At 61.2% G+C, this 25,881-nt stretch overlaps 1 protein-coding gene across 6 annotated transcripts in view; it reads left to right on the top strand.

Annotated features, from left to right (window-relative positions):
* Positions 1-25,548, top strand: part of RGS3 (regulator of G protein signaling 3) — a 71,998-nt gene extending 46,450 nt beyond the window's left edge. For 2 of the 6 annotated variants that reach the window (XM_062591322.1, XM_062591323.1), the window contains 7 exons: positions 441-563; positions 13,931-14,575; positions 18,310-18,383; positions 22,069-22,170; positions 23,197-23,258; positions 23,571-23,737; positions 24,224-25,548. In XM_062591322.1, coding sequence (XP_062447306.1) covers positions 441-563; positions 13,931-14,575; positions 18,310-18,383; positions 22,069-22,170; positions 23,197-23,258; positions 23,571-23,737; positions 24,224-24,409 — 1,359 coding nt within the window. In that variant the 3' untranslated portion in view covers positions 24,410-25,548. Of the gene's footprint in view, positions 1-440; positions 564-13,930; positions 14,576-17,596; positions 18,011-18,309; positions 18,384-18,504; positions 18,614-19,475; positions 21,846-22,068; positions 22,171-23,196; positions 23,259-23,570; positions 23,738-24,223 lie in introns of those variants that run through there. The other 4 variants (XM_062591324.1, XM_062591325.1, XM_062591327.1 and 1 more) reach the window with 4 other exon arrangements.
* The last annotated feature ends 333 nt before the right edge of the window (positions 25,549-25,881 follow it).

Below are 25,881 nucleotides of genomic sequence, written 5' to 3'. Positions count from 1 at the left end.
CTTCTCCAGAGCTTTGCAGTCCTCCTAGCCCTGCCCAGCCCAAAGGCGCGTGTGTTTCATCGGTTCACGCTGTGGCTTCTTATTAATGTTTGTGTACAGCAAAGAGCAATTTCCACTCTCTAGATTAGCTTAATAGACACATTTCCACTGCGGTGTCAGAGTGTAGTGCTGCTGGTGTTCTGGTTGTATCGTACCTGCCCGCTCCCACTTATTAGAGCAAAACAGCAGCCTGTCACCCTGTGCCTGGAGGAGGTGCCACTTTGAAGCTAAATACCCATGCATTTTGCTTCCCGTGCCCAGAGCATATTTGGTGCGAGCGCTCCTGTTATACTTATGTTCATCTGATGCAGCGTGTTGGAAGCAAGTAGTTTGCAAACAAAGCCGGGGCCTGTGACACGCTGCTAATGACCTTCTCTCTGCCTGTGTTTCCTTTACGTCAGAAATCGGAGTGCTTATTAAGTTTGGAGGCTTACTCCCAGGAGCAGAAGAAGAGGATCTGCTGGTGTCTGGCTGAGAACATCACTAAGCAGCAACATCCGGCATCGGCTCCTACGGAGAACAAGGTAAGCGACTCGTGTGAGGGCCAGCCCTCCTGCTAGAAAACCCTCCTAGGAGCATCTCTGGGCTCTGCCTGCCATGGGGGCTTAGCTCGGGCCATGCTCCTGCCGGGAGAGGCATTCCTGAGGCTGTTTTTCCAGGTGAGGAATGAGTTTGTGTTCAGGGGCTGCTGCGTCTGCAGCTCTCTGCCCTGCTAAGGGGAGCATTTATTGCATTTGCCGTCACTGACTCAAGTCGAAGCAGACTTCAGCAAACAGGCTGCTTCTAATGCCTCTTGGCATCTGCATTTGGACAGCTGAGGCCGCACAACCCCGTGTGCTGCCTTTAACCGCTTCCCTCAGTGCGTGGCTCTAGGGCAGGACTGAATGCGGAGGGTGAAGTTCAGCCCATGAACTCTGGGCTCTAATTAAAAGGCCCAGGTTGCGGGAGCAGTGTGGTGGAGATGTGCACTCGGATGGGCTCAAATGTTCGATCTGGCCTCTGTAGATGCCCTCAAAGCACAGAAGGGTCATTTGATGAATGCTGTTTTCCATACATAGCAAGTCAGAATTAGCTTCAGCCTGGCCCAGGAGTGTTGTCTTGGAAGTGCTGGCGAGAGAAATCTGTGCGTGCAGCTGGTCTGAAGCACTGCTGGGCATGCCTCCCCTGCATGGATGTGAGGAGCATCTCCCATATGCTTGGCTTCGTGGCTGGGCTGCCACCAAGAGGTTGTTTGGGACAGTGGCAATTCGTGCTGGGGTCATCTTGTTCCCCCTCAGAACTGAGTTCAGACTGTTTGTGGGTGACCCGCTGCTCCGGCACAAGAGAAGCACTGTGCCAAGCACAGTGGAAGTATTTAAAGAGCTTTAATCTTGGCAAGTGGGTATCTCTGGAGTAAAAACACCCAAATATCTTCCCTTGTGCTGATGAACCTTGATGGAGCTGCTCCTGCCCCACAGCTAAGCTGAGAGCGTAGCTGCAGCCATGTGTGGATAGAGTCTTGCTGCTTGGTCCTGTCTTACTTGAAGGCAGCAGGCTTTCACTCTTGCCATACATGCAGATGAAAGTGGGAGCGGGCGGCTGAGCTGTCTCCCAAAATCAGAGGCAGAGACAACGTGGCTTTTGCTCTGCAATGTCCCAAACTGGGTCAGCACAAGCATTGTCTCTGCAGGAGACAGAGCCTCCAGATTCCTTTTCCTGCACATTTCAGACATACTAAAATAGCAACAACATAACAAGCCTGAGAACCCTGTTAGCAACCAAATCTATAGAAATGCAAATAGCCCAGGGCAGCTAATTCAATCAGGTGACAAGACTCTGCCATGCCTCTTGCCTTCCTGTGATCTGTCTTGCCAGCACGATGCAGGTGCCCAGGCAGAGGGGTCTGGAAGATGCCTGACTGTAGCCTGCCATCTGGGCAAGACAGCTCTGCAAAAATGCGGGCTGCTCAGCCTGTGTGCTGGGTTTGCATGTGCTCAAGTATTTTTATGGGGCTGGGCCCCTCTCGAGAAGCTTGGCACGGCTCTGCTCTCTGCTGGGTGCATTAAGGGCTAAGATGGGACATGTACAAATCCGAGTGTTCTTGATCCTAGAAGGGGTGATCCTGGCATCTCTACATCACAACGTGTCATGTGCTTTGGGACCATCTGAGTTTTCAGGCAATAGCTTTGGTCTCTTTCCCCCACCCCAGACTCCATATCCTGCCAAGAACATAGGATTATCCCCTGATCTTAGCTATCTACAAACCATACGGCTCACAGCAAAGATCTGGAGAGGGCTGTTCCCGGTGCTGGTGAAGGGGTCTGGCTACAACGTTGCAGCTCCTGTAGTAAAGCAGCCAAAGAGGCAGTTGAAAAAATATTATAGAACAGAGCACAACCCTTTCTAAGGCTTTTCTGTGCCGTGCTGGCCATTGGGGAGCTCCTCTTGTGTGGTTGAGCATGGGCATGAGCCACTCCAAAGTTATTATAAGGGTTTTTGCCTAGGCGTGCCAAAGGCATGTGGTGGGATGTGGGGCAGCGTGGGAGAGACGGAGCAGCAAGACCAACCTCCGGGCTCTTAGTTGAGGTCCCGTAACCAGTCCTCCTCCCAGCAAGCTGCAACGTGGCTGCAATTTTAAAGCTAACTCAATTGTGAAGTGCTGCGATGCAAGAATAAACACCACGGAGAAGCAGGAGCCGCTGTGCCAGAGGCAGCGTCTGGCAAGCAGACCGGCGAGGATGCTCGGCGGGCACCCGGGCTCTGTGCTGAGCAGGGAGGGCCTCTGTGCGCGTGTCCGCGCTGCCTGACCCGAGCCAGCTGCAAAGCCGGGGTTGCTGTGACCAACCTGCTCCCCGGCTGCTCTGTCCCCGCAGCCACGTCCCAGGGGGGTAGGCAGGAGCCTTCGGGAACGCTCTGTGCGAGAGGCAGGGGCTGGGAAAACCGGCTGCTGCTTGGAAGGGCGACGTGAACCATTAGCTTTGCTGCTGCCTCACGAGCTGCTTGGTGCTACCGCTATTTAAGGAAACAGGACAGCGCGGGCGCTCTGTGAAATTACAACTGGAAATAGCGGCCTCCGTGTGGCCGATTTCTGCTCCAAACACGAATCTGATTTGCGAGGCCTTCCAAACTGCTGCGGCTTGGCGAGAGGCAGCTGTTTGCGCCGCGGCCGGAGCGCGGCCGCGGGGCGGCTGGGCTTTGCGGAGGGCCGGCAGCGCCGGCCGGCTCGGCCGCGGTGCCAGGCGGAGATGTGCCGGGCGCCAGCTGCGCGCTGAAGCCGGGGAAAGAGGCGCTGTTTCAGCGGAGAGCGTGCTTTCGCCAGCCTTTGCGGACGCAGCGCCGGGATGCGAGCTGATACCAGCTCTCCCTTCTCCATGTTAACGCTGCTTTAATCAACGGAGGAGAAGCCAAGTTCAGGGCCGAGTCCTTTCTGCCGAATCTCTCGGGCAGAGCGGAGGGCTCGTGCGAAAGGGTGGCACAAAGGGTCCCCGGCGGGACGGTCACAGCTGGAGAGGAGGTGGCTGACCTGGTGGAGGAGAGTTCGCACGTTTGCAGGTTCTTGGAGCTGATGCATTTTGGGCCCCAGGTTGGCATCACTGGTGTTTCGAGGCCCTTTGAGCCGTGTAGGGCAGCGCCAAGGGGAGGAAGGTGCAGGCTTGCTCAGAGACGCAGCTCTGTGGAGCGGTTCTTACCACCCGTGGGAACCTTTTTTAGGGGACAGTGTCCTGCTGGCCGCAGCAAGTCGGTTGCAGGTGGGTTTTGTGGACGTTTCCTTCAGCTGCAAAGCCGTCCCCATCCTCACCCTGGGGTGCAGGTCTACCCTGGGGGGGGCGGCGGCTGCTGCCGCCGCCTCTCGGTTGCGCTGTGCAGAGATCTGCGAAACGGCCGCGGTCCCTTGCCGAAACGGGGAGACGTGGAGCCTGGCCGTAGGCTCGGGCTGCCGTGGAAGCCCAGCCGCAGCGACGCGATTACAGCAGAAGCAGCTTTCTGAGTTAATCGAGTTAGCGAGGCTGCTTCCTTGGGCCAGACGCGACCATCTGCCCGGAGCACGGTGCTTTTTCTTTTTCTTTTCTTTTTTTTTTTTAATCCCCGCGTCGCTGCAGCGGTCCTGCCATTAGGGCAGGTCGAGGAGAAGGCAAACCGCGCAACAGGGGCGAGGACGAGGTGCCGGGGGCTGGAGCGTCGCCGGCTGGTTTTGCCGCCGGAGCAAACCGTTGCGGAACGACGCCCTGATGATAACAACCTGCTCTGAGCGTCTCGACTCTCGGCGCTCGTGCGGGCGCAGAGCGCTCTTCCTCCCGGCTCCGCGGCCCCCGCGGGCCTCGCGGACGATGGCTGGCTCTGTCTTTATCCTTAAGGCTAAATAATTACGGATGCTGTGCGGTGCGGGCTTGGGAGTCCCGCTGCGCTCGATCGCCCGGGGCGGGCGGCGGATCGGCCGTGTCTTTCTCGGCGCGGGCGCGGAGGGATGCTCTGCCCCGGCCCTTCCCGGCAGCGCTGGCCGCCGTGCTGGGAGCGGCGGGCTGCGCGGCGGTGCGCGGGAGGCCCTGGCCGGCCCCTTCCTGCCCCCTTTCCCCCGGCAGGAAGGGCAGGGCTGTTTCTCTCGCTATTTACGGCCCCGTTTGACAAGTACAAGTAAATGTGCTGTCAACAAAAGCAAACAGGGTGTAATCGAGGGATGATTGAAACCAGGGCCCGCGCGCTCCGCGCGGCCGTGGCGGGCGGCCGCCGGAGACGGTGGCGGGAAACGGAGCCGGGGCGGCGCAGGAAAAGGCTCTGTGCCGAGGGGCTCCCGAACGACCGCCCTCCCCGTCCCCCTCGCCCCGGGGCCGTGGCAGTCCCCGTCCCCCGTCCCCTTCAGCCTCGCCCCTTGCTCCAGCCTTCCTCTTCGTGCCGGCTCGGTCCCTGGACCTGCCTGCGGCGGCTGGCCCAGCCCGGCGGCCGTCGGGGTGGCCGTGACAAGCAGTGGGGCTGGGGACAGCCGGGGTGACGCGCTCTGACCCAGCGTCCGTGGGGCGCCTCGCTCAGCCGCAGCGCGGTCGGAGCGTGATCGGCTGCTCGATGGAGAGGGAAGGCAGGAACCTTCTCGCTTTTGTTTTTATTTTTTTGTTTTTTGGGGGGTGTTTTTGGCTCAAAGTCCTCCTGAGGCGTTTCGGGCTGGGACCTAGCTGCGCTGTCTGTGCTCGGGGAGGTGGCCTGGCGCACTTCTGCCCGAGGGCTCCCCTTCGCACAGCCGAAGTCTTGCAGGTTCGTCAGAGCCGGCTTTTCCTTCTGGCACGCCGACCAGTGCCAAACACATCGTGAAAGCAACCAAAGGGCCAGCGTGCCCTCTGCCAGGCGTCCTCCCTCCCAGAGCCTCGGTCACCTTCTTGGGCTGCTCCGAAGGAGGAGGCAATGCCAAAGCCGGTTCTGCCCCGAGGGGGGTTAAAGCATCAGCTGCAGATGATCAGAGCCGGGTTACAAAGGTAAAGCAAATCCACGCGTCGTTCCCCACCAGCGAGCACGGCCTGGCTCCTTCGCCCGGGCCCGAAAGGCTCGTTGCTGAGGAGAGCCAACGGCTGCTTCAGCAGGGCGGCAAATTCGGAGGGTCCCCTTGTTGCATGGGTGACCGGGGGGTTGGCCTGCCCTGGCGTCGCCGCCTCTGCGCCTGGGGTCTGCCTGGGCTGGTGCTTTTGCGTCGCTCTTGCCATCGTCAGCTGAAGCTCCCGGTTGCATAGCGGCTTCCAAAAAGACTTGGTGAAACGAGCTTATCCGGGGGGGGGGGGGGGGGGGGAAGGTCCTCCAGGTGCGTGTGCCCGCCCGGTGCCTCCGTCCCTGCAGGAGCGCCCGCGGTGCGGCGAGGCCGCCGTGCCTCGCGACGTCGCTCGAGGCCGAGCGCCTCGCAGGGATGCGCCCGGGGAAGGTGGGCGCTGGACGGCCCGAGGACGGCGGGGCGAGCGTGCCGCGACGTCGCTGCGGCTTCGGGGCCCTCCTGCGCCTCGGGCTGCCTCCCGCCGTGCCGCCGCGCTCGCCCGGCCGCGGGCTCTGGCGCTGCGCGCTGTGTGTCCGGCCCCCTCCAGCAGCAGCAGCAGCAGGGAGCCTTCGTGCGTCCCCCCCCCCCCCCCCCGAACGGGAGGGTGGGGGCACATAGCGGCGCTTTGGGGTTTCATCCTGGCTAGAGGCGTTTTTAGACCCTTCGAGAGGTGTTTCTTGTGCCGGCGGCTCGCGGCGGGGCGGGGGGGGGGGGGGGTGCGCGGTGCGCAGGTCGTTAGAGCGGGGCGGTCAAAGGCGCAGGCTAAGTGCTTTAATGCAGCGCTGATGTGATTTAATGAAGGCAGCGAAAGCGCTTTGGTGCAGCGCTGCCCGCCGAGGCGGGTGCCGCCTGCGCCGGGGGGCACGGCGGGGGGGCACACTGCCGCCGGAGCGCTCCTCTCCCCGGGCCCCCTTCGGCAGGGAGCCGCCGGCGCGGTGGGGGGGGCCCCGCAGGCTCAGGGGCTCGCCCGTGCCCTGCGGGGCGAAAAGCTGCCTCTGCGCAACGCGCCTTGAAGCCGGGCATCGTTGCAAAGCCGAGGGGTGAGTTCAAAGCGCTGGGCGGGGGGGGGGGGGGTGGGAGACGAGGCTCGTTCCTGCTCCCTGCTGCGTCCCCCCTGGGCCATCCGTGAACCTCAGCTTTCTGCCCCGTAGCAGGCACCTTCCTGGCAGGATTTTGGGACATTTGTGAGCCGCTCTGGACCCCGCCTTGTTGCCTCCTGCCCTGTTGGGATTCCTTTGCTCGCTGCACGGGTTTGCTCTCGGTGTTGGTCCCAGGCAGAGCCTCCTTGCCAGATCCTCCTCTGCAAGGTGGTGGTTTCCTGGAACGGAGGGGGCCAACAAAAAAGAAAAAAGAAAAAAGATTGCATTGGCTCTGCAACATCTAAATGCGTCGGCGCGCGGGCTCCTGATGTAACCGTCCTGCACGCGGGAGCAGTGCTCTGCCCCTTTCGCATGCCGCTTTCCTGGCAGATAACGCTGCAGGGAGACCACCCCCCACCCCAAATCAGCGCTACGTCCCTGCTGCCACCCCGGCAAGGAAAGGTGCCGTGGGCTGAGCACCAGCATCGTCCCTTGCGGCCAGCTGGGGCAGAGGGCCCAAGCAGGGCTGAGCTCGGGCTGTGGGGGACGGGGCGCGCGCTCTGCATCGGTGTCTCTCTGCTGCCCTGGGGACGAGTGACCGGAGGGTTTTTGTGAGCAGAGCCGCCTGCGCGCCCCCCTCTCCAAGCAGAGCTCTGCAGCGTTGGCAGCCTGTGTCTGGGGTGCACGGGGGACATGCTGGGGCTTCGCGGAAGCTCCTGGCCTCTCCCCATCCAAGCTGTGACCGCGGGGCTCACCTGCATGGGGGAAGGAGTCGGGTTTTCCCTTGGGGTCAGGCCAGGCTGGAGTGGGGAGCACTGTAGGACCTGCTCTGCCCGTGCCCTGATTGCAGCCCCTCCGCTCGGCACGCTCCTCCGAGCCCGGCTGCCCCGCTGCGGGTGACGGGATATGCTCCTTCCTTCCCCTTGCGTGTTTTTTTTTTTTCTCCCTTTAAATCCTGTCCACGCTTGTTTGGCTAGAGCTGCTGGTCCAGGACCGTAGCACAGAGGTGGGTGCAAAACGCCGTGTGCGCAAGGAAGTAGTTTGGGTGGGGGGGGGGAGGAAAAAAACCAACCTCGCAGCAGGGTTTCATTTAGTAAGAGCCACTGAAATTGCTCTGCTGGCTCGACGTTGCTCAGGGGCAGCGCTGGCCGGGAGACGGGGAGCTGGGAAAGCAGCCGCAAGGGGCTCCCAGGCGATGCGTAGATCTTCCTCGAGGCTGAGCGGTCGCCCTCTTCCATCAGCAGGTAACGGAGCCTCCAGGGGACGCGAGCAGAGCTGTAAATAGACAGACGGGCGCGAGGGAGCCGTGTCTGGGGAGAGGCTGGGGCGCCTACAGCTACCGCTCGACGCGGACATTAATAACGGCCGAAGCGGCGGCTGGCTGCCGCGCTAGCGTCCCCCGGGCCGCGGAGGCGGGCGTGCGCGGAGGGCACGGCGCCGGCCGACCCGCCGCTCGCTCGGCCTCCACCGCTGGGGTTCAACTGCGCGGCCCGTTCCCGTACGCGTTTCCTGGGAAATTCGGAGCGGCAGGATCCGGCAGCGGGTCGGGACGTCGAGGGGGCGGCACGGAGCGGTCGGGAGAGCCGAGGTCCGTTCGACTCGCCGGCGCCCATCGCCGTCTGCAGCGCTGGGCTTGATGTGGATCCCTGCTGGAGAGTCCCGTCCGGCTCGGCAAGCCCTCGGGCTCTTTTCGGAGGGTCAGTAGCGAGCAGCTCGGGATGCTGGTAGTGCCGGGGGCTGTTTGATGTTGCCTTGCAAATTCTGGCTGTACAGGGCTTGGCCAGAGAGGGAGAGTTAAACCCAAAGGGTGAAAAAGCCAAAATGGGCAAGGCGGGGGGCGAGTAAGCCGTCGGCCGTCGGGGACATGCTGAGACCCTGCTGCGGGGCGGCACGTCACCCGCGCTGTCCTTCCCGGGCTCACTGTTGCCGTTTGGCCTGGGCACTGGCTGCAGGAAAGCTGTTGCCCTCTATTGAACGCAAGCGCCTGTTTCCCGTTCCCTTGCGGACGGTGGTGTTGCTTCGGGAAGTGGAGGGGGGCCGGGCAATACCCTGCCGAAGCCGGGTTTCCAGAGCAATCCGTTGGGGACGACAGTAATAACAGGGTTATCGCAGGCTGCTGATGTGGGATCATTTCCTCCTGCCCAGGACTTTGTCTCCTTCCAGGGCTCCGCGAGGTTTCAGGCGCGGCGGGTCGCACCGCCATCGGTGTGTGCGTGTCCCCCCTCGCCCGCCCTGCAACAGCCTCGCGTTGGATCCTGCTCTGTAGGGTTATCCGTCAGGGCTTGCTTTTGCTGTTGTGCTAATTGCTCGTTATCAATTATTCATCAGTTCGGTAATGAAGCAGGGAGCTGGTATGAAGCCCAGCTGCGCAGTGGGACCTTGGCCTCCATCCAGCCTTCTCCAACTGCGTCGGAGCGAATTCCTTGGGTTGAGCCCTTTGCCTTGAGCGCTGGTGGGAGCTATGGTGCTGCTGGGCCAGCACTGGTGTGCTGGGCCCTGGGCAGCCCCCGTTGGGCTGCAGCACGAGGATGGAGAGGAGCAGAGCTGCCCAAGGGTGATGCCACTCGTGAGCAGTTTCAAAATGACTCAAATGAAAATTTTCTCAAGTTTCCATAGTTCCGCTTTGACTTTCTGGCTTTGTTCTCTTTCTCTTGACCCCATGGTGTGCGTTAGACACTGCTTTCTGTTGTCATCTCTTTAATCCGTTTCTAGCAGTCACTTGTTAAGTTGTAACGTGCCCGTCTTCCGTTGGTGTGGCAGCATTTCATGGGGCTGTTTAGAGGTTTCTGGTTCAGTGGATCTGGGCGTGGTTTGGCCCATGTTAAAAAAAAACAAGCAAACAAACCTAAAGTAGGATTTTTTTTCCTCTCCCACTCTGGGAAATGTGTGCTTTGGAAGCCCTGGTGTTTCCCTGAGTGCCATACACTCTCTTTTCTTGGCATCCTGCTGAAGTGCTGTCTGCACGGGGAAGGATATGCCCATCGTACTAGTGCAGCGCTGCCAGAGCCTCTCTCTGTCCTCATCTGCTCACCGTGTCCTCCCCAGATTCCCCCTGGAGAGGACTCAGTCTCGTTCCCATGCAGCTAACCCCTTTTTGGAGTGGGTGAGGAGGGAGCATCCTTGAGCAAAGGTAGATCTGAGAGGAGCAGGAGCTGGCGAGGTTCCTCTACGTGACTAATGATGGCTGTGGCTGGCCTCGGCTATCAAGTTCAGTCTGAGGATGGCAAATGAGAGCAGCTTCTCTAGCAATATCTCAGGAGAGTCATTAACTCCAGCCTCTGCCTTCCTGCCGCGGCGCTGAGGAGGCTCTGTGATGAGCAGCCGTCCCAGGAGAGCAGGCTGAGGCTCGTTGCAGAGCACCTGGCCAGGAGCTGGGGCAGCATGTCCTTCTGCGAGCGCCTGGTGTTGAAGGGAGCTGGGTCTCGTGTGCCGAAGCTGGCTCTAGGGCTTGTCATCTTTCCAACTCCTGCTCACCTCAGCAGGCAAGCGTGCAGTCTGTGCAGCGCATCCTTTGCTCTTGCGCTTGGCTCCGATATCCAATGGTGTGTTATCTGCAGGGATTTTACTGCTTTCCGGAATTCCTGATTTTGGCTGAAGAGTCCCTTGAGTGCAGGGTGCCGCGATTCTTCTAAGCGTATTTAGTCTTCTCTTCACCGGTATTTTTGCAAGAGGAAAAATCAGAGCTGTAAAGCCTGAGCATCCACATCAGAAGCCAGAAAAGATTGAATGTAGTTTTCTTGTGTCCAAGCTATACTTGAGCAACAGTATCTCTGCGAACAGGACTGTTATGACTGTAGTTTTTGAAATCAGATGCTGAGAGCCCCAAATAATCCTGAAATAATCCCTGACCTCCTAGAGCCGTGGATTTAAGGGGCCTGTCAAATGCTGTGGCACTTGCAATAGCATGTGAGAGCTGGTCACTTGGGGGAAGGCCAGTGCTGGCTTCTGTTACAGCTGTTCTGTGGCTGTGGCCAGCGTTTTCCCAGCTGGAAGTCCCAGGCTGTGGGCCACCAGAAAGGGCACATCATGTAAAGAAATGCTGGAGAAATTAAGGCTGCACTAACAAACCCATGTTTGTTTACTAAAATATGCTCTGCTGGCGTCAGAGCAGCAACAACCAGAGAAAATTGATCAAATTACAGACCAAAGAGCAGAGGATTTGCAGTAGTTCTCCCCTGCCTTGGTTTCAGGAGAGCCTCTGATGCAGTGAATGATGCCTTCCCCGAAGCGAGAGGGAGCTTGAACCAGGAGGATGTGCAGAGTCAGGGCAAAATCTTGGGGCCAGTGCCAGGCTGGGAGAGAGCATCATCCTGCTCTCATACCTTCAAGCAAAAAGCCAGATGGACTCCACTGAGGCAAATGGGGCTAAATCAGGCTTGGATTGACTCACTAGCCTTCCCAGCTCCTCTGCATGGCCAGCTGGAGAAGGCTCAGAGTGCAATGAAGACCATGGTAGCTGTGAAAGCATCTCTTCAGGAGTGGAGTACACCCTGCAGCTCCCCTTGCACACCCACCCCTGAGGGTCACCGCTGAGACCCTACAGCAGTATTTCTGTCCTCTGAGCAGATGCTTGGAGACTTCAGAGGGAGGCAAAGACATGGGAGCAAGTCTGGAGCTCCCTGCACTTGTGCTGATCTCACAGCACATATCCTGCTTCCCTAAAACTACTCATGAAAGCCATGCTGGGGCTTGGAGGCAGCTTTTCTTCTACTTTCTCTTTCCCTTCTTGGGGTGTGCAGCCTTAGCCACTTGGAGATGTGTATTTACCTCCATGGATGATGCAGGAAAGCCTCTAGAGCTTATGGGTCAGGAGAGAGAGAGCCAGAACAGGTGCTGTAGAGAGGGGACACCCAGTTGGAGTGACTTGAGATCCTGATCCTCGGCTTTGGGCTGCTCTGGTGGTGGGTCACAGCTAGGGGATGCTCCAGGGGCACCTCCCCAGGGCAGCTGAGAGCAGGATACTGCACCTCCAGGCAGCTTTCCAAGCAAGGTCGCCTTTGGCTTCATGACAATCCCCAATGCCTCCAGCTATGCTCCGGGCTTGTTAGCCAGCCGTGACCATGTTACTGCTGTTTCTCTTCGCTATTCCCTGTCCACCAGCAGATGAAGTTTAGGGCCACAGCCTTTCCTGCGAGGATGGGATTTCACAGCCCTGGCAATGTTTTAAGCCTGAGATGGAAACCTTGCTTGGTGCTGAGGCTCCTGCTCATATCCTCCGTGCTACTGAAGAGCAGCAGGTTCTCTGATTGAATTAGCGCAGGGATTTAATTTAATCCAAAAATGTCTCTCGTTTTAAAGGAGCCTGTTCATTTCCTTCGTGGGCCTTATCTGATGTGGGCAACCAACAATGTTAAGCAGAAGGACTGGACAGATAGGCAGCTGTCAGGGAGAGGCAAGGGCATTGCAGGGAGGCAACTGGAAGCTATGTCGGTTTTTCCTATTATTATTTCATGAAATAATGCTGACAATGACTACGAGATAAATAACACATAAATAGAATCAATAAAACACACACTGGTGCAAATTGCGTCATTGCACGGCAAGTCTGGAAGCGTACTTTATTCACAAGAAATTACTGGGGGAGTGAAAGAGCTTCAGGGATGGGGGCTATGCTGCCAAACATTCGTGTTGTGCCTCACCAAAGCCAGAGGTGGTGGGAACTGGGACGACATCGCAGGCGGAACTGAGGCCACGGCAGGCTCTGGATGTTGCTCCCTGGTCATCGGCCCAGAAAAGGCCCGTTGCTATGTGGACACAGAGATTTTAATCTTCAGACTTGCTGGGCAGAAGTTGAGGTGATGCTTACGGCTGGTTGCGGTGGTCACGGTGCAGGAGATGTCTCTCTGGCTGGCCTTGGCAGCTGAACGCAAGCAGCTTTTTGGAAATTTGCCCTACTTTTGGGACGCGTGGGGCCTGGTAGCTCAGGCGTGGGTCTGGGGGAGCTTCTGGGTGCAAAGGCTCATCTGCAGCATCCCCTCTGCGCAGGGTGGCTGGTGTCCAAGCCTGGACACCGCTGGGGTATTTGCTGGGAACGACAGCAGTTAGGGAAGCGTGAAATACGTTTATAATTCCTGTGTAAGCCAGTGGTAGATTATAATACATGTGAACTGGCTCTGCAGGGGGAAGAAGTGTTTAGCAGTGAGTTTGCTGTCTCCAGGGGGAGAAGGAAGCTGCTGCTGATTCCTTGGGGCGGGCAGTGCTGGCTCCCAGGGCTTTGCTGTCACTAACTGTGACCATTATGGGGACAGCTACCTCCAACAGGTCCTCAGTGCCTCTCTTCCCACCTGGGGGACACAGGGCGGCTTTGGCAGGGCTCTGGCAGGCATGGGCGAGTTGGGTGGGCCAACTTACAGGGCCGTGTCTCCTTCTGAAGCTGAAGAAATGTGGGTTTGTACAGCAGGCTGGTGTGGTGGCGTTACCGCAGCCATCACAGGCTGGTTTCCATCAGGCTCTTGACAGTACTTGGATGGTATTTGGGGATAAAGTGACATTTTTCGCTGGGAGGCCTGAGGCTGCAAATCCTGAAGGTGGCCAGTGCAAAACACTGTGGCTTTGCAGGACCCCGGGAGCGGGATGGCTGCGGGGAGCCCCGGGGCGCTGGCCAGGGAGGCTGGGGCCTTGGGTGCCGCTGCCGAGGCCGGCCGAGCCTTGGGCAATCGGCAGACACTTCCCTTCTGTGTTTCGCTAACGCGGAGCGGGAGCTGCCGGACGGGTGTTTCTGGTTTTCCCTGCCTGCTTGGCTCCTCCGCAGCCTGCCCTGCCAACGTCTGGCACCCCAGCCGGGGCGGAGAGGATCTCCGTGGGGCTGAGCCCCCGCAGCAGCTCCCAGGGGCACTAGGGAGTCAGCCAGGGTAAGAACGGAGATACCGGCTCTTCCTCGGGCTGCCGGCTGCGGCCAAGCCCGGCTGCACTTGCTGCGTGGCTGCGCCGCTGTGCCGAGCCACCTTCTGCTGCCTGGATTTCCTCCAAAGCCGCTCGCCCGTGGCGCTGCCCGCCTTCGCTGGGTGCCACGGGGCTCCACGGGGCCCTCGTGGTTGGTCCCCAACCCACTCGCCTGCTGCTAGCAGCAGAGGTCAGTGCTTTGTGGGCCGGGGAGCTGCACCGGTGCCCTGGGGGCGATGGGTGTCATGCCTCCCGCCCAGCAGTGGTGGGCTCAGCGCCGCCAGAGCTGCCGTGGCCCAGGAGCACCGCAGGCACCTTTAGGCACGTGTGAATTAGGGTCAGGACATCAGGAGCTGGAGAGGCTCCTTGGCACGTGGCCAGCAAGAGATGTGAGACGTTCTCAGACTCATCCTTTTTTCTCTTCTCTCCTCTTGCTTCTCAGCAGATGCTGGAGACGGACGCTGAGAAGCCGGGGCAGATGCACGCGGAGGAGGGGAAGCTTGTGGTGGGCGATGCTCCTCCAGCCACAGAGGCACCAGCTCCAGCTGAGTCCAAGGAGGCTCTGGGGGCTGTGCAGGTGCCTCTCCCTGCTGAAAAGCTGCTGCTGGCTGCCCAGAGGGTAGATGAGCGGCACAGCTCCATACCAGCCTTCGTCATCCCCGAGCTGCGGCTCGACAGCACCTTCAGCCAGAGCGCTGGAAGCCCAGGAGACGGCGTCACGGACGGTGAGGAGGAGGAAGAAGATGATGAGGAGGAAGAGGATGAGGAGGAGGAGGAGGACAGCGATGAGCCCTACCTGGAGAGGAACGAGGCAAAGCGCAGCAGCATGATTGAGACATCAGGCTGTCAGCCGGTCTACACGTTGAGTGTGCAGAGCTCCCTGAGGCGCCGGACCCACAGCGAGGGCAGCCTGCTGCAGGAGGCCAAGGGCCACTGCTTCACCTCCGACACCACCCTCAACTGCTCGGACAGCCAGGGCGCCAAGGGCCACTGGGCCCTGCCGTCCCCCAGGACCCTCAAGAAGGAGCTCACCAAGAACGGCGGCTCCATCCACCAGCTCACCCTGCTTTTTTCGGGGCACAGGAAGGTACGTGAGCCACGTGCTGGCTGCCGTGGGGCTGTAGGGATGGTGGAGCATCAGGGGTTGCTGCTGACGGTGGGAAGGAGGCCAAGGGGGTGGGCTGTGGCCATCTCTCCACTGCCACGGCAGTTGTTTGTGCTGAAGATGGTGCTCTGCTCTTCGCAGCCTCCACGCTGTGATGCTCCTCTGGGTTACGGCCCAGAGCCAAAATCTGCTGCCAGGGAGAGATGGAACAGGGTGAACCACAGCTCTGTTAAGGCACTTAGGTCTTGTCTGCCTTCCTGGCTGGGTGACAAGCCTGGCCATGCCATGCTGAGGATGCTAGCCCCTGCCCTCCTGTGGCAGCAGGGCTGGTGCCTGCGGCCCCTGATAACGGGGCTTGCAGGCTCCCACTGCTGCCAGCAGCTGGCTCTGGGGGACGCTTAGGACCTCAGGCCAGTTTGCCCAGGGCACGCACAGTGGTGCTGTGGCTTGGCATCTCCCAGCAGCACCCCTAGACACAGTGCTTCTGTCCCACGGGGTCTCATGGCCTGGTGGGCTGCTACCTCTGTTTCCTGCGGCCAGGTGCACCCCGGGTGTTTGCACGCGTAGCAAGAGCTGATTGCAGTGTTGGGGACAGGGAAACGTCAGGCTCTAGAGAGTCTCTGGGGGGCAGGAGCCTGGGGTCCCCAGTGTGCTCGGGGAGGCCGGGCCGTGGGGCAGCTTTCTGTCCCCACCAGCCTATTTCAGGGCTTTGATCCTTGTGAAAGCCCACCTGAGAAAAAGGATGAGGTAGGCAGCAATTTCTGACTCCATCAAGCAGGAGGAAGCTCCTGTCGGAGGAACGACTGTTTGGACACCCGGCAGAGCAGTGCCAGGACACGGGGGACCACACAGCGCATGGGGCCATCCCAGTGCAAGAGCCTGGTGGTCTGGGAGGCTCCCAGATCCTCTGCTCTGCTCCCTGGGCTGCTGCTGGAGCAGAGCTTGCTGGAACCTTGTGCTCCTGAAATACAAGAAGCGACCTGCTGTTGGCAAAGATAGCGCGTGATAAGCGTGGTTTGCCCCGTTCTCGCTCGGGTGAAGCCCTGCTCTGGGGGCTGCGAGCGGTTCCCTGCCTCCCTGTGATGCTGGCCCAGCACCCTGCTCTGCCTCATCAGGCTCACGCTGGCTGGTTTTCTGCCAGCAGCCGTGGGCACTGCGCGGCTCGGGGCTGCGCTGTGCGGCGCGGGGCCGCGTCGCACGCCGCTGCAGCGCAGCTGGCTCCTTGGCAGGCAGAGGTGCTGGGGCAGAGCGCCGCGAAGCGGCACCGTCGAGGGTTAACCCTCTCCACGCCAGGCGCCTGCGGTGCTGTCCCCTGGAGCGGCGCTGTCTCTTGGAGCGCCGCTGAGGCTCAGAGCCGCCGGCCGGCTGGAGAGGGCCCGCGGAGGCGCACAGGCCAGGCAGATGGGGCTTCTGCGCGGAAGGGCTGCCCAAACCCTCTTTGGGGCTGGTGCCAGCAGTCGTGAAGCTGGAGGGGAGAGGCGGGGGGTCAGTCACCTCCCAGATCCTACCGAGCAGGGCCTGGCTCGGCGGCAGCGCCCATCGCTGTTGGATCAGCGAGCTGCTCCCTCCCGCTCGCCCTGCCTGGCGTGGATGCGGCGGTGGGGGTGCCTGGCGGGGCGTCCCGTTTTGGCTCGCAGTTGAGAGCCTCCTGGAGAGCCAGGGCTGCCCGCCCTGAGGAGGGGAAGAGGGTTTGCAGCGCCGCTCTGCATGCGGCCCGCGAGCAGCCAGGGGCTGATCTTGCGCCTGCCACGGCGGCAGCTCAGCTCGCACCCTGCCTGGGGAGCAGGGCAGGAGCCTGGCGGCTCCGTCCCCGGAGGACCCGGAGGCGTTTGCTGCTAAAGCAGCCGCTTCTGTTTGATCCCTTGGCCCGAGACGCTGCTCCGAGGTGCTGCATGCGCGGAAGGCGACTCTGCAGGGCCAACCTGTGCCGGCCCTGCGGGGTGGCCGGGTTGTCTCGTGCCTTGGGAAGCTGGAGCAGGAGCCCGAGCGCTGGCGTTTCTCCTCCGGCCTGCCGAGCCGCGCTGCACGCTTGCCGTCCGCGGGGACGCATTCACCGCTCGGGTCCTCCCGCACGGATGGAAACCCTGCTCCAAAATATGCCGGGCAGAGCTGCTCCTCTCCCTTCGCGGCCCCCCGGCTCCCTTTGCAGCTCCCTCCCTAGCAGTGGCTGTGCGCGGGCCGGCGGCACGAGGAGCTCTGCGGCCCCCGGGAGAGCAGCGCCGCGAAGGGGCTGCGCGCGTGTCCGAGCCCAGAGGTGCACTGTGGGGACGCCTGGGCCCCGCAGGTCCCTCTGCTGGGGTTCCCTGGCCCCGGTGGGACTTTCGGAGGGACTTTCAGTGCTTTTTATTATTTTCAACGAAAGGCTGAGAGGTTTCTGGAGCAGGCAGGACGCCGATGTACGGCTTCCCCTGCGCATCGCCTCTAGCGGCAGTGCCAGCCCGCCGCCGAGCCCGGCGGGTACCTGCGGGACTACAGCACCCAGCGGCCTTGGTGGCAGGGCCACCGCGCCCGTCGAGGTGCTTTTTTCTTCCCCCACGGCGTTTCGGAGGGGGCTTCGCTTGCTCCGCCAGCCCTTTTTAACCCTGGCGCGCCGTGCGCCTCGCCGCTGCCCTCCTTCCCCGCCGCCGCCGGGGGTCGGAGGTGGTTGTCTGAAGAGGCCGCCGTGGCTGGGAGCGCTGCGGTGTCTCGGGCTAAGCTTAGCCCACCGGCTGCCTTTTGTCCCCGCGAGCGAGCGGAGCCGCTCCCACAATAGCCGGAAATGGCCTCGGGCGACGCGTCGCCCCCGGCCCGCTCGCTTGCCAGGGCCCTGCCCGGGCCGGGAAGGCGGTTCGCCGGGATCGCATTGTTCGGGGCCGATAAACTCCGGAAACCCCAGCGCAGAATGGAAGGAAGCGTCGAAAGGCTCGAGGCCGGCGGTGCTGGGCCGCGCGGCGGGTTCCCACGGCGGGGCCGCGGGCCGGCGAGCCTGGAAAGCGCCCGGCGGTGCGGGGCCCGGCGGGACGCCAGCGCCTTCCGGCCTCGCGCGGCAGCGCCTGGGCTGAGGGGCGCCCGGGCCCGGCCTGGGGCCTGGTGGCTCGGAGGCTGCCCCGATGCCACCTCACGGCCCCTCCGCCGAGCCGTGGGGCTGGTTCGCGGGCGGGCGAGGAGCCCCCCGGTGCTCCCAGGGCTCGGGGGCGGCCCTGCTCCGATAGGTCTCGCGTGGGCAGCCCCGACGGTACCGGGTCGGACCGTGGGTGCCTGCGCGCCCTGCCTGGGCACCGCTCCGGCTGCTGGGGAGCCTGGAGCAGCTGCGGCCGCCCGGCCTGGCTCTGCTCGGAGGCGGCGCTCCGCAGGCTGGGAGAGCCGGGGGGAGGGATCCCCTGGCAGCGCCGGGAGCGTTCGGCGGCCTCTTCCCGCACCAGGAACGGGGCGACGCAGGTGCCCTCCCCGGAGGAGGGGACGCCGCTGGGGTCTGGAACTGGAGGGGTGCCCGGATCTCCGGGGCGGGGGCTCCCGAGGAAGAGGGAGTGCTGGGAGTGCTCCGGAGCGTGGGGCTCCCCTATGGAGACGTGACCGAAATTCATCCCTCACCGCAGGGCTGGTGCGACCGACCAGGGTGCTGGGGAAGGAGCCATGCACCCGTCGTGGCTCTAGGAGATGCTGGTGCGGCACGTGGGGCCACGGTTGCCACGCGGGCGCCCGCGACGATGCCCACTGGTCTTCTCTTTCCCCTGCAGCTGAGCGGAGCCGACGCTGAGTGCAGCTGTGATGAAGGGGACGAGACCTCCCGCAAGAAGCGGAGCAAGAGCCTGTAAGTGTCCCGCCGTGGTGGCATCGGCCAGCGCCCGACACAGCTTGGCTGCACCAGCTCCCTGTGCTTTGGGAGCAAAGCGTCGCGTCCCGGCAGCCCTTGGGTCTCTTTTTTCCCAAAGCTTTGCAAGGAAGGGAGCAGCGGCGATGGCCGTCACTGGGGTCCCTTCGGCTCTGGGAGCACCCTCCGCCGCTCGCTGGGGGCTGCCGCCCAGGAAAGGCTATTCCAAGGTGGGCGCTAGCAGGGACGAGGGCGCCGTGGGCTCTGTTCCTTGCAGCCGCAGGTGCAGTTCAGTGGGGACGGCAGCACCTGCGGGTGCTATTTTACGGGGTGGTGTTTGGGAGCGAACGGCTTCTGCTTTTCAGGCAGTGAGAGCCGAGCAGGCGCCGAGGTTACGGCGGCATGTGGGGGCGAGCCTTCGCTCTCCGCACGAGGCTCGGAGCAGCCGGCGCGATGCCACGTGTTTGCAGATGTGCCGGGGGTGCCAAGCTCACGGAGCGAGCGAGCGGGCGGCCGGGAAGCGCGCTGGCTCGGCGGCGGCGTTTCGCCGTGCTCGCGGGCTGCCAGCGAGTGGCACTGTTGCCCTGCGAGGCCCCCGCAACCGCTGCGGCTGGGTATTTTTAGCTCTTTTCATTATTCCTTCGCCCGACTCTCGAAATTAAAATTAATCCTTTCCCATATGCAGTGGGGACAGCCCCCCCCCCCGGCCACCACGTGCTTCCCGCAGCCCGGGCCCTGCCGCAGCTCCGGCAAGGAGGGAGGCTCCAGCCTGGTCCCGCTTTGGGGGGTCGGAGGCGGCTGTGGAGAGTTTTTTTTTCTTTCTTTTTTTTTTCCCCTCACCTTGAGACAGCGGGGGATGCGCTGGGGAGCGGCTCGGCGTCGCCCGGCCCCGGCTATTGGCTGCGCGACCTGCTCGCGGTCCCTCCGCGAGGACTATTTACTGCGCGAGTGGCTGCTGCAGGCGCTCGGCTCCGCTGCTGGCACCGGCGCTGCGCCTCCGGCCGCCACTCGCCCCCCGCCCCGGGCGCATCCCCATGTACCACGCCATGGTGGACTTTTCCGAGAAATACCTGGAAAGGTAGGGTGCGCTCGCCGCGCGCTGAAGGGCGCCGCGGTTTGCGGGGGACGGGGCGCGCTGGCTTTGAAGCATCCCGGGCAGGATGCAGCCGTGCCCGGGGTGGGGGGCAGATCACTTCAGACCTGTGACTCCAAAGAAGCAACAAAAGAAGCAGCAGCTTCTTGCACCGTGGTGTTTTTACCGAGGTGTTTCATGCTGCAGCTAGCTGACAGGCGCGCGTGCTGGCTGCTAACGCAGCCCCGTTAAGCGCTGCTCGTTATTTATTTGCAATTGCAGGCGAGAGGAGCTGTAGGAGAGCGGTGTCTCGCTTGCTGCGAGTTGGGAAACTTTTTCAGATGTTGCATTTTAGGCACAGCAGATCTGTCCGCGAGCCGTGTTCACCTGCGCGCTCCCGAGCTTTGTGCGCTGTAGCGTCGCACGCCGCAGCGCGTTGGGTGTTTTGCAGAGGACTAACTAAATATCTGGCCCACGTGTGCTGACTCTCGCGTTCCCCTGCACATGCACAAGGGCTTTTCTCTGCTTTTAAAGCCACGGGAGGGCCCAGGCTGCAGCAGCTGCCTCACTAAATTGGGAACGCTGCTCAAATTGCGGGTCGGAGACGCGTGGGATCGGCGGCGTCCCGCGCCGTGGCTCTCCCTCGGATGGTGGCGTTCCCGCCGGCGCACTAACGGCAGGCAGATGGTGCTGGTGGAGGGAGGCTCCTTGTTCTGGATGCTCTTCTCCTGCGTTCGGCGTTGGGCTGACAGTTGGCAGCTGGCAGCCAGCGGGACGTGCCGCCCTGCGGCGGCGAGGGGCCGCAGCCTGCGGGATGCGAGGAGGCGAAGCTCGGCAGCCGCCTCCCGCGGGCGCCGGAGGCCGCGGCAAGCAACGGGGCTGGCAGCTACCTGCGCGCCCAAGCCTGCCACTGGCCCAGCACCAGTGTGCTCGGTGCCTTGCAGGATTGAGCTGGCAGTTGTTGCGACTGTTTTCCTGGTGGGTTATTGTGTTTTATCTCCGTTTCCTGAGACTAGAGAGACCTGTGACTCCGGACATCGTCACTCAGCATGGGGGACCCCTTCATCTTGAGTCCTCCCCATGCTGGGCACTGTCTCAGCTGGCCCTGGGCACAGTCTGGAGCGGGCATGGGCTGGCTGGGCTCATGTGATGGGCAAAGGGGGCTCCTCCATGAGCCCTGGGGCACATGCAGCTTCGCGGACCCAAGGAGTGTCCAGCCATGGCACCCCGAGGACCCTGTCTGCCCCGGTGCCACTGCTGGCCTTCGCTGTGGCCTAAGGTGTGCCACTACCACGGTCCGGTGCGTGTCCCCTGTGCCACTTCCATGCCACAGTGTCATGCAGGAGCTGAGCCACGAGGGGACAGCATCGTCCGCGCCCTTCCGCACGCCCGCAATCTCCGCTGCCTCCCGTGCAGTGCCGGCTTGGCCGCTCGAAAGCCTTTGCGCTGCCTGTTAGCACCTGGGCGGGGGCAAAGCGGGGTCCTGCTCGACGCTCTCCTGCTGCGCTTGCCCGCTTCTCCTGGGTGCTCACTCATGGCTGCGGGAACCGCGAGCCCTGTGGCCGGGCGTGAGTCCGCCTGCGTGACCGGCGTGCGGCGGCATCGGCTGAGCCTGGGCTCGGGGCTCAGGTGGGGTCGTGGTGCTGGGAGGTCCGAGGTGTGCAAGCCCCCAGCGCCCTCCTAGCTGGGCAGGGCGACCGCCCTGGGCAAACGCCCCGTTGCAAAGAGCTCCCTGCCTGTGGGGTGATGCCGGGCTCTGACCCGGAGCCGTGTCACTCAGGGGTGCCGAGCGGGGGGTCCGAGCGCAGCGCTTAACCCCTGCTTCACTGGTGTTCCTGAGGCCGCCTGGGCTCTGTAAGTAGTGCTCGTAAATCCCTGCTGTGGTTTTCACTCCCCCCCTCGCTTCCATCTGTTGAAAGGCCCCACTATCCTCCCTCGGTGCTGATTTTTCCACCTTTCCTTGGGTTACCCCAGCAACGACCAGCCCGTGGAGCCATCATAAATAGCTGCAGGCTGGGCGCGGGGCCGCGGCCAGGCGCTGACACAGCCCTTACTCACACATGCCTCTTTCACGCCACGGAGCATTTAAAGCTCCTCTGGGCTGAGCCCTCCCACTTCCGGACTCGCCAGCCCGGAGCAGGAGCACGGCACAGAGCCGGCGTCAGAGCGCCCGAGCATCTGGCTGGGCTGGTTGCTCCGGGGAGCCGCTCCGCGGGCTGCGAGGCCCCTGCGTGGTGCCGCGGCCCGGGCTGCCGGCACCGGACGTAAGCCGCTATGCCCTTTTTCCGGGACCTTTCTAAGCCGCAGCCGCTGGAGTTTCACTCGGAGATGCTGCTGGGCGTGCAGCGGCCGCACAACGGGAGCTTGCAGCGCCGGCACACCATGAAGGAGTAGGTGTCGGGGGCGAGCCGGCGGGCGCCGGAGGGCCAACGCGAGCAGGACACCTCCGGTCTTGCCTGTGCATTCTGCCCGCACCCACTAAAGTTGTGTGGGTCCGGGCTGGCGGCTGCTCCTTGGGTGCGAGCCCCGTGGCATCAGAGGTGCCATGGTGCCCTCTCCGCGGCACCCAGCGCTGCCCCGCGCCTAGCTCCTAAACCTCGCTCTTCTCCCTAGAGCCAAAGACATGAAGAACCGCCTGGGGATTTTCCGGCGGCGGAACGAGTCTCCGGGAGCCAACCCGAGTGGCAAGCTGGACAAAGTGCTCAAGTCACTCAAGTAGGTAGCGCGAGCGGGAGGCATGAGTTGCTGGGGCCGGCGGGCTGCCCGGTGCCCCGGCCATGCCGAGCGTCGCCTCCTGGCTGGAGGGAAGAGGCTGGGGTTGCCCTGCTGCTCCGGCCGGGGCTCCGGGAGGCTGTGGGTCACGGCTCTCCTCTCTGGAGGAGTTTTTTTAAGCAGTTGTGCTCCGAATGGTTTTTCTAGAAGTGGGTGGGAGGCTTGCTGCCCGGTGCCTTGCGTCTGGGAGGCAGCACAGCTTTCGAGAAGAGGTTAGTTTGAGCTGGAAATTTCCTTCGTGGCTGCTTTCCCCCGACACCTATACGTAAAACCCTCAACTCGCTATAGGATGGTTTGAAAAACATCTTCTGCTCTGGAGATGCTCCAGCAGACGGAGACAAACCCTCCCCTAACGGCACTCGGCAGCTTAAACGGGACGCCTGAAGCACTTGTGGTCGGAGTCCCCACGTCTTGTGACCCTCGTGGCCCTCCGCTCGCCAGATGGGGAGCTCTCGCTTGGGGCAGGGAGGCTGCATGTGATGGCGGGTCCTCGGCGGGGCTGGGCCTGATGTGTGGCCCCGGGCTCTGCGTACGGTTCCTGGGTCTGTCCAGCTTGGCCCAGGCACTTTATTTCTGGCTCAGCTCTTAGGCATTGCTCAGGATTTTCCTGCTTCTTGCTCAGATGCCCTAAATGGCTCAGCTGCTCACAGAGCCCTCTTTATATTCGGTTTTCTTCTTGCCAGTGTGAAGGCAGAGGGTCCCTTCCAGGAGAGGCAGCACGGTGCTGCTTGTGGGTTGTAGCGGGCGCTGAGCCTGGCTTTGCAGCCTGCAGCTGCCCTGGAAACGCTAGTGCTAGCGTCCAAGTTGGGGCCAGCCCGGCTGGGGTGGATGGCAATGCTTTGCGTGGTGGAGATGTTTCAGTTTTGCAGCAGCTGGTGCTGTCTAGCAGCAGGCAGCGAATGTTGTTTTCTTCTGCCACGAGTGGCTTTTGCTGTTTTGCCATGCCAACGTGAACCCCTTCCCTTGCAGGCCAACTCCGGAGGAAGCTCTCAAGTGGGGGGAGTCTCTAGAGAAACTGCTGCTTCACAAATGTAAGCGTTTACCACCTTCTTCCTCTTCTGTTTTCCACTAGGGGAATATCTGGACGTGGGCATGAATGAAGCTGGGTTTTCCTATCTTAATCCTGTCCAGTGTTTTGAGGGAACAACAGGGCTAGAGATGAGGCTGCTCTTTTCCTGCATCCATGTTGCCTTGAGGAGCCAAGGTCAGCCATGGGCTGATGAGGAACTTTTAGGGGAAGGTACAGGGAGAGGAGGTATTTTAGGTTGCAGCTTTCCAGGGTGGCTTGGCTGAGACTGTTCCCTGCCTGTGAGCCAAGAGTAGAGACATCTGTGTCCCCGCAGATGGGCTAGCAGCCTTCAGGGCCTTCCTGCGCACTGAATTCAGTGAGGAGAACCTGGAGTTCTGGCTGGCGTGTGAAGAGTACAAGAAGATCAAATCGCAGTCCAAGATGGTGTCCAAAGCCAAGAAGATCTTTGCAGAGTACATCGCTATCCAGTCGTGCAAGGAGGTAAGGACAGCTGCCGGGCCTTAGCTGCCATGGGGTCCTTTGGGGCTTGGGGGGCACAGCAAGAACGTTGGTCTCTTGTATCATGCTGAGTTTGCATGATGCCTGTATACTGAACGGGCTGGTGGTGCGCACACATGTTGCTGAGAATGTGTTGGGCTGGCCAAGCCTTGCGGTGCCTTTGCTGGCATCTCCTGTTGCTGCAAGCAGGAGCTGGAGCTCCCTGGCAAGCTCTCCTTGATAGACGAAGGTGCTGGCATGGCATGGGTTGGTGTAGCGGCTCTGCAGAGTGCAAGCTCAGCACCTGCGAGGTGGGACTGCTGTCTGTAGCTCATGCTTGCTTTTTTAAAGAATTTCTCCCCAAATCTATTTTTCATCAGGGCTGTGCTAGCAAGTACCTGTGATATGTAGTTGGCTGCAGGGAGGATGCGCGTGCCTCGGTGGCTGCTCATGGAGCCGCTCACCGGGGCTGGTTTCTGTTGCCTGCAGGTGAACTTGGACTCCTACACGCGGGAGCACACCAAGGAGAACCTGCAGAACATCACCCGCAGCTGCTTTGACCTCGCTCAGAAGAGAATTTATGGGCTCATGGAGAAGGACTCCTACCCCCGCTTCCTCCGCTCTGATTTGTACTTAGACATAATTAACCAGAAGAAAGCCAGCTCCCCACTGTAGACCGAAGGACTCTCTCGGGGCAGAGTGGGAACTGTGTGTTTACATGAAATCAGGTGGTGGTGGCCTTCCTGGGGGATGGTGGGAGCTTGCCTTCCTGCTGGCGTTCATGCCCCCAAGCCATACTCCTGCAGCAGCCGGGCGTGAGGCAGGCGAAGGCACTGAGCATGAGGCCAAGGGGACCAACAAGCCAAGCAGTCTGGTACTGCTCTTTTGCCCCCATCTCACCATTGCTGGTACGACGCCTTTGAGGTGACTCTGGCATGGATTTTAGCCAGGAGGGAAGCTCCCATGAGACTACTGTGAAGCACATGCCTGAGCTGTGAATGCTCCTAGAAGGCGATGAGTGATCCCGACTCAGTGAGGAGGAGGAGGATTTTTGTGCAGGGCTCCGGCAAGGGGAAAACAGCACCACCGTGAACATCTTCCCTGGACATAAGAACTTCTGAACTGGACCAGTCCCACATCACCGATGCTGCTGTGCTTCCCGTGCCGGCAAGAGCCTTGCTGGCTTGGCTCCTATGCTCCCCCGTTGCAGCTATCTCACTGGAGCCCGGCGCTTCCTTCGCTTGTGGCGAGTCACCCCTGGGAGCAGCAAAAGCTGGTTCATTCCTGCATTGAAGGTGTGCAATCAAACTGCTTCCTGCTCCCATCCCTCACCTCCTGGTTTATTTATTGACCTCCTACAGCTGGACGCATTGCTGTGTAATAGGAAATCCTTGTGTCCTTTCCTGTTCTGAAATTACAAGTGCAATATTTGTGTGTGTCTCGGCGGAGTTCTCCAGTGGAACAGCTGCCTTCTCTTTTAAGAGTGCGTACAAAATTTTCTAAGTTTGCTGGTTTTATCTGACCAACGGCGTGTTCCCTAGCAGCGGGCCGCTGGGGGAGCCTGGGTGTATATATCATTCCCTGACGACAGAGGGTTTGATGGTGTAGACAAGCAGCTCTGTGAATCAGACGCTCTCACTACTCTGGATAACAATATTGTGTTTTGAGAAACGTGGGTTATTGCTGAACCTGGCAGAGCTGGACAGACTGTCTGCGTCCAGGTGCCGAGTTTACAGTGCAAAAGCATCTCTGCAGCTAGCAAAAATACATTGTCATGGTCATAGGTAAATAAAAGGAGAATATAATTTCTTGTACCTGCCTGTTCTTGGTGGTATGTTTCTCCAGGCAACTCGCCACTGGCAGAGCTGGGCTTCGCCTGCTTCGCTGAGTAGTGTAGCATTATGCCATTGCATAGCTAAAGGTGGGAAAAGCTGGTGCCATGAATTCCAGAGCTTGGTTCTGTGGTGAAGTAGCCTCCGAGGCTACTCCGAGGCTGAGGGCCAAGGCCAGGCCCAGCTGGAGCTGGAGCTGCATGGAAAGCTTGCCCCATAACTAGACTCCCAGGCCTGTTCCTGCGGAAAGCATTTAAACACAGCAGGGCATAAACCTCTGAATGTGGAAATGCCTAGAAACAGAAGGGAGCTGTG

This window comes from Rhea pennata, chromosome 18 (genome assembly GCF_028389875.1).
Source record: "Rhea pennata isolate bPtePen1 chromosome 18, bPtePen1.pri, whole genome shotgun sequence".
Lineage (NCBI taxonomy): Eukaryota > Metazoa > Chordata > Aves > Rheiformes > Rheidae > Rhea > Rhea pennata.
The sequence above is the reverse complement of the archived record's forward strand: the minus strand, read 5'-3'. Positions and strand labels throughout refer to the sequence as shown.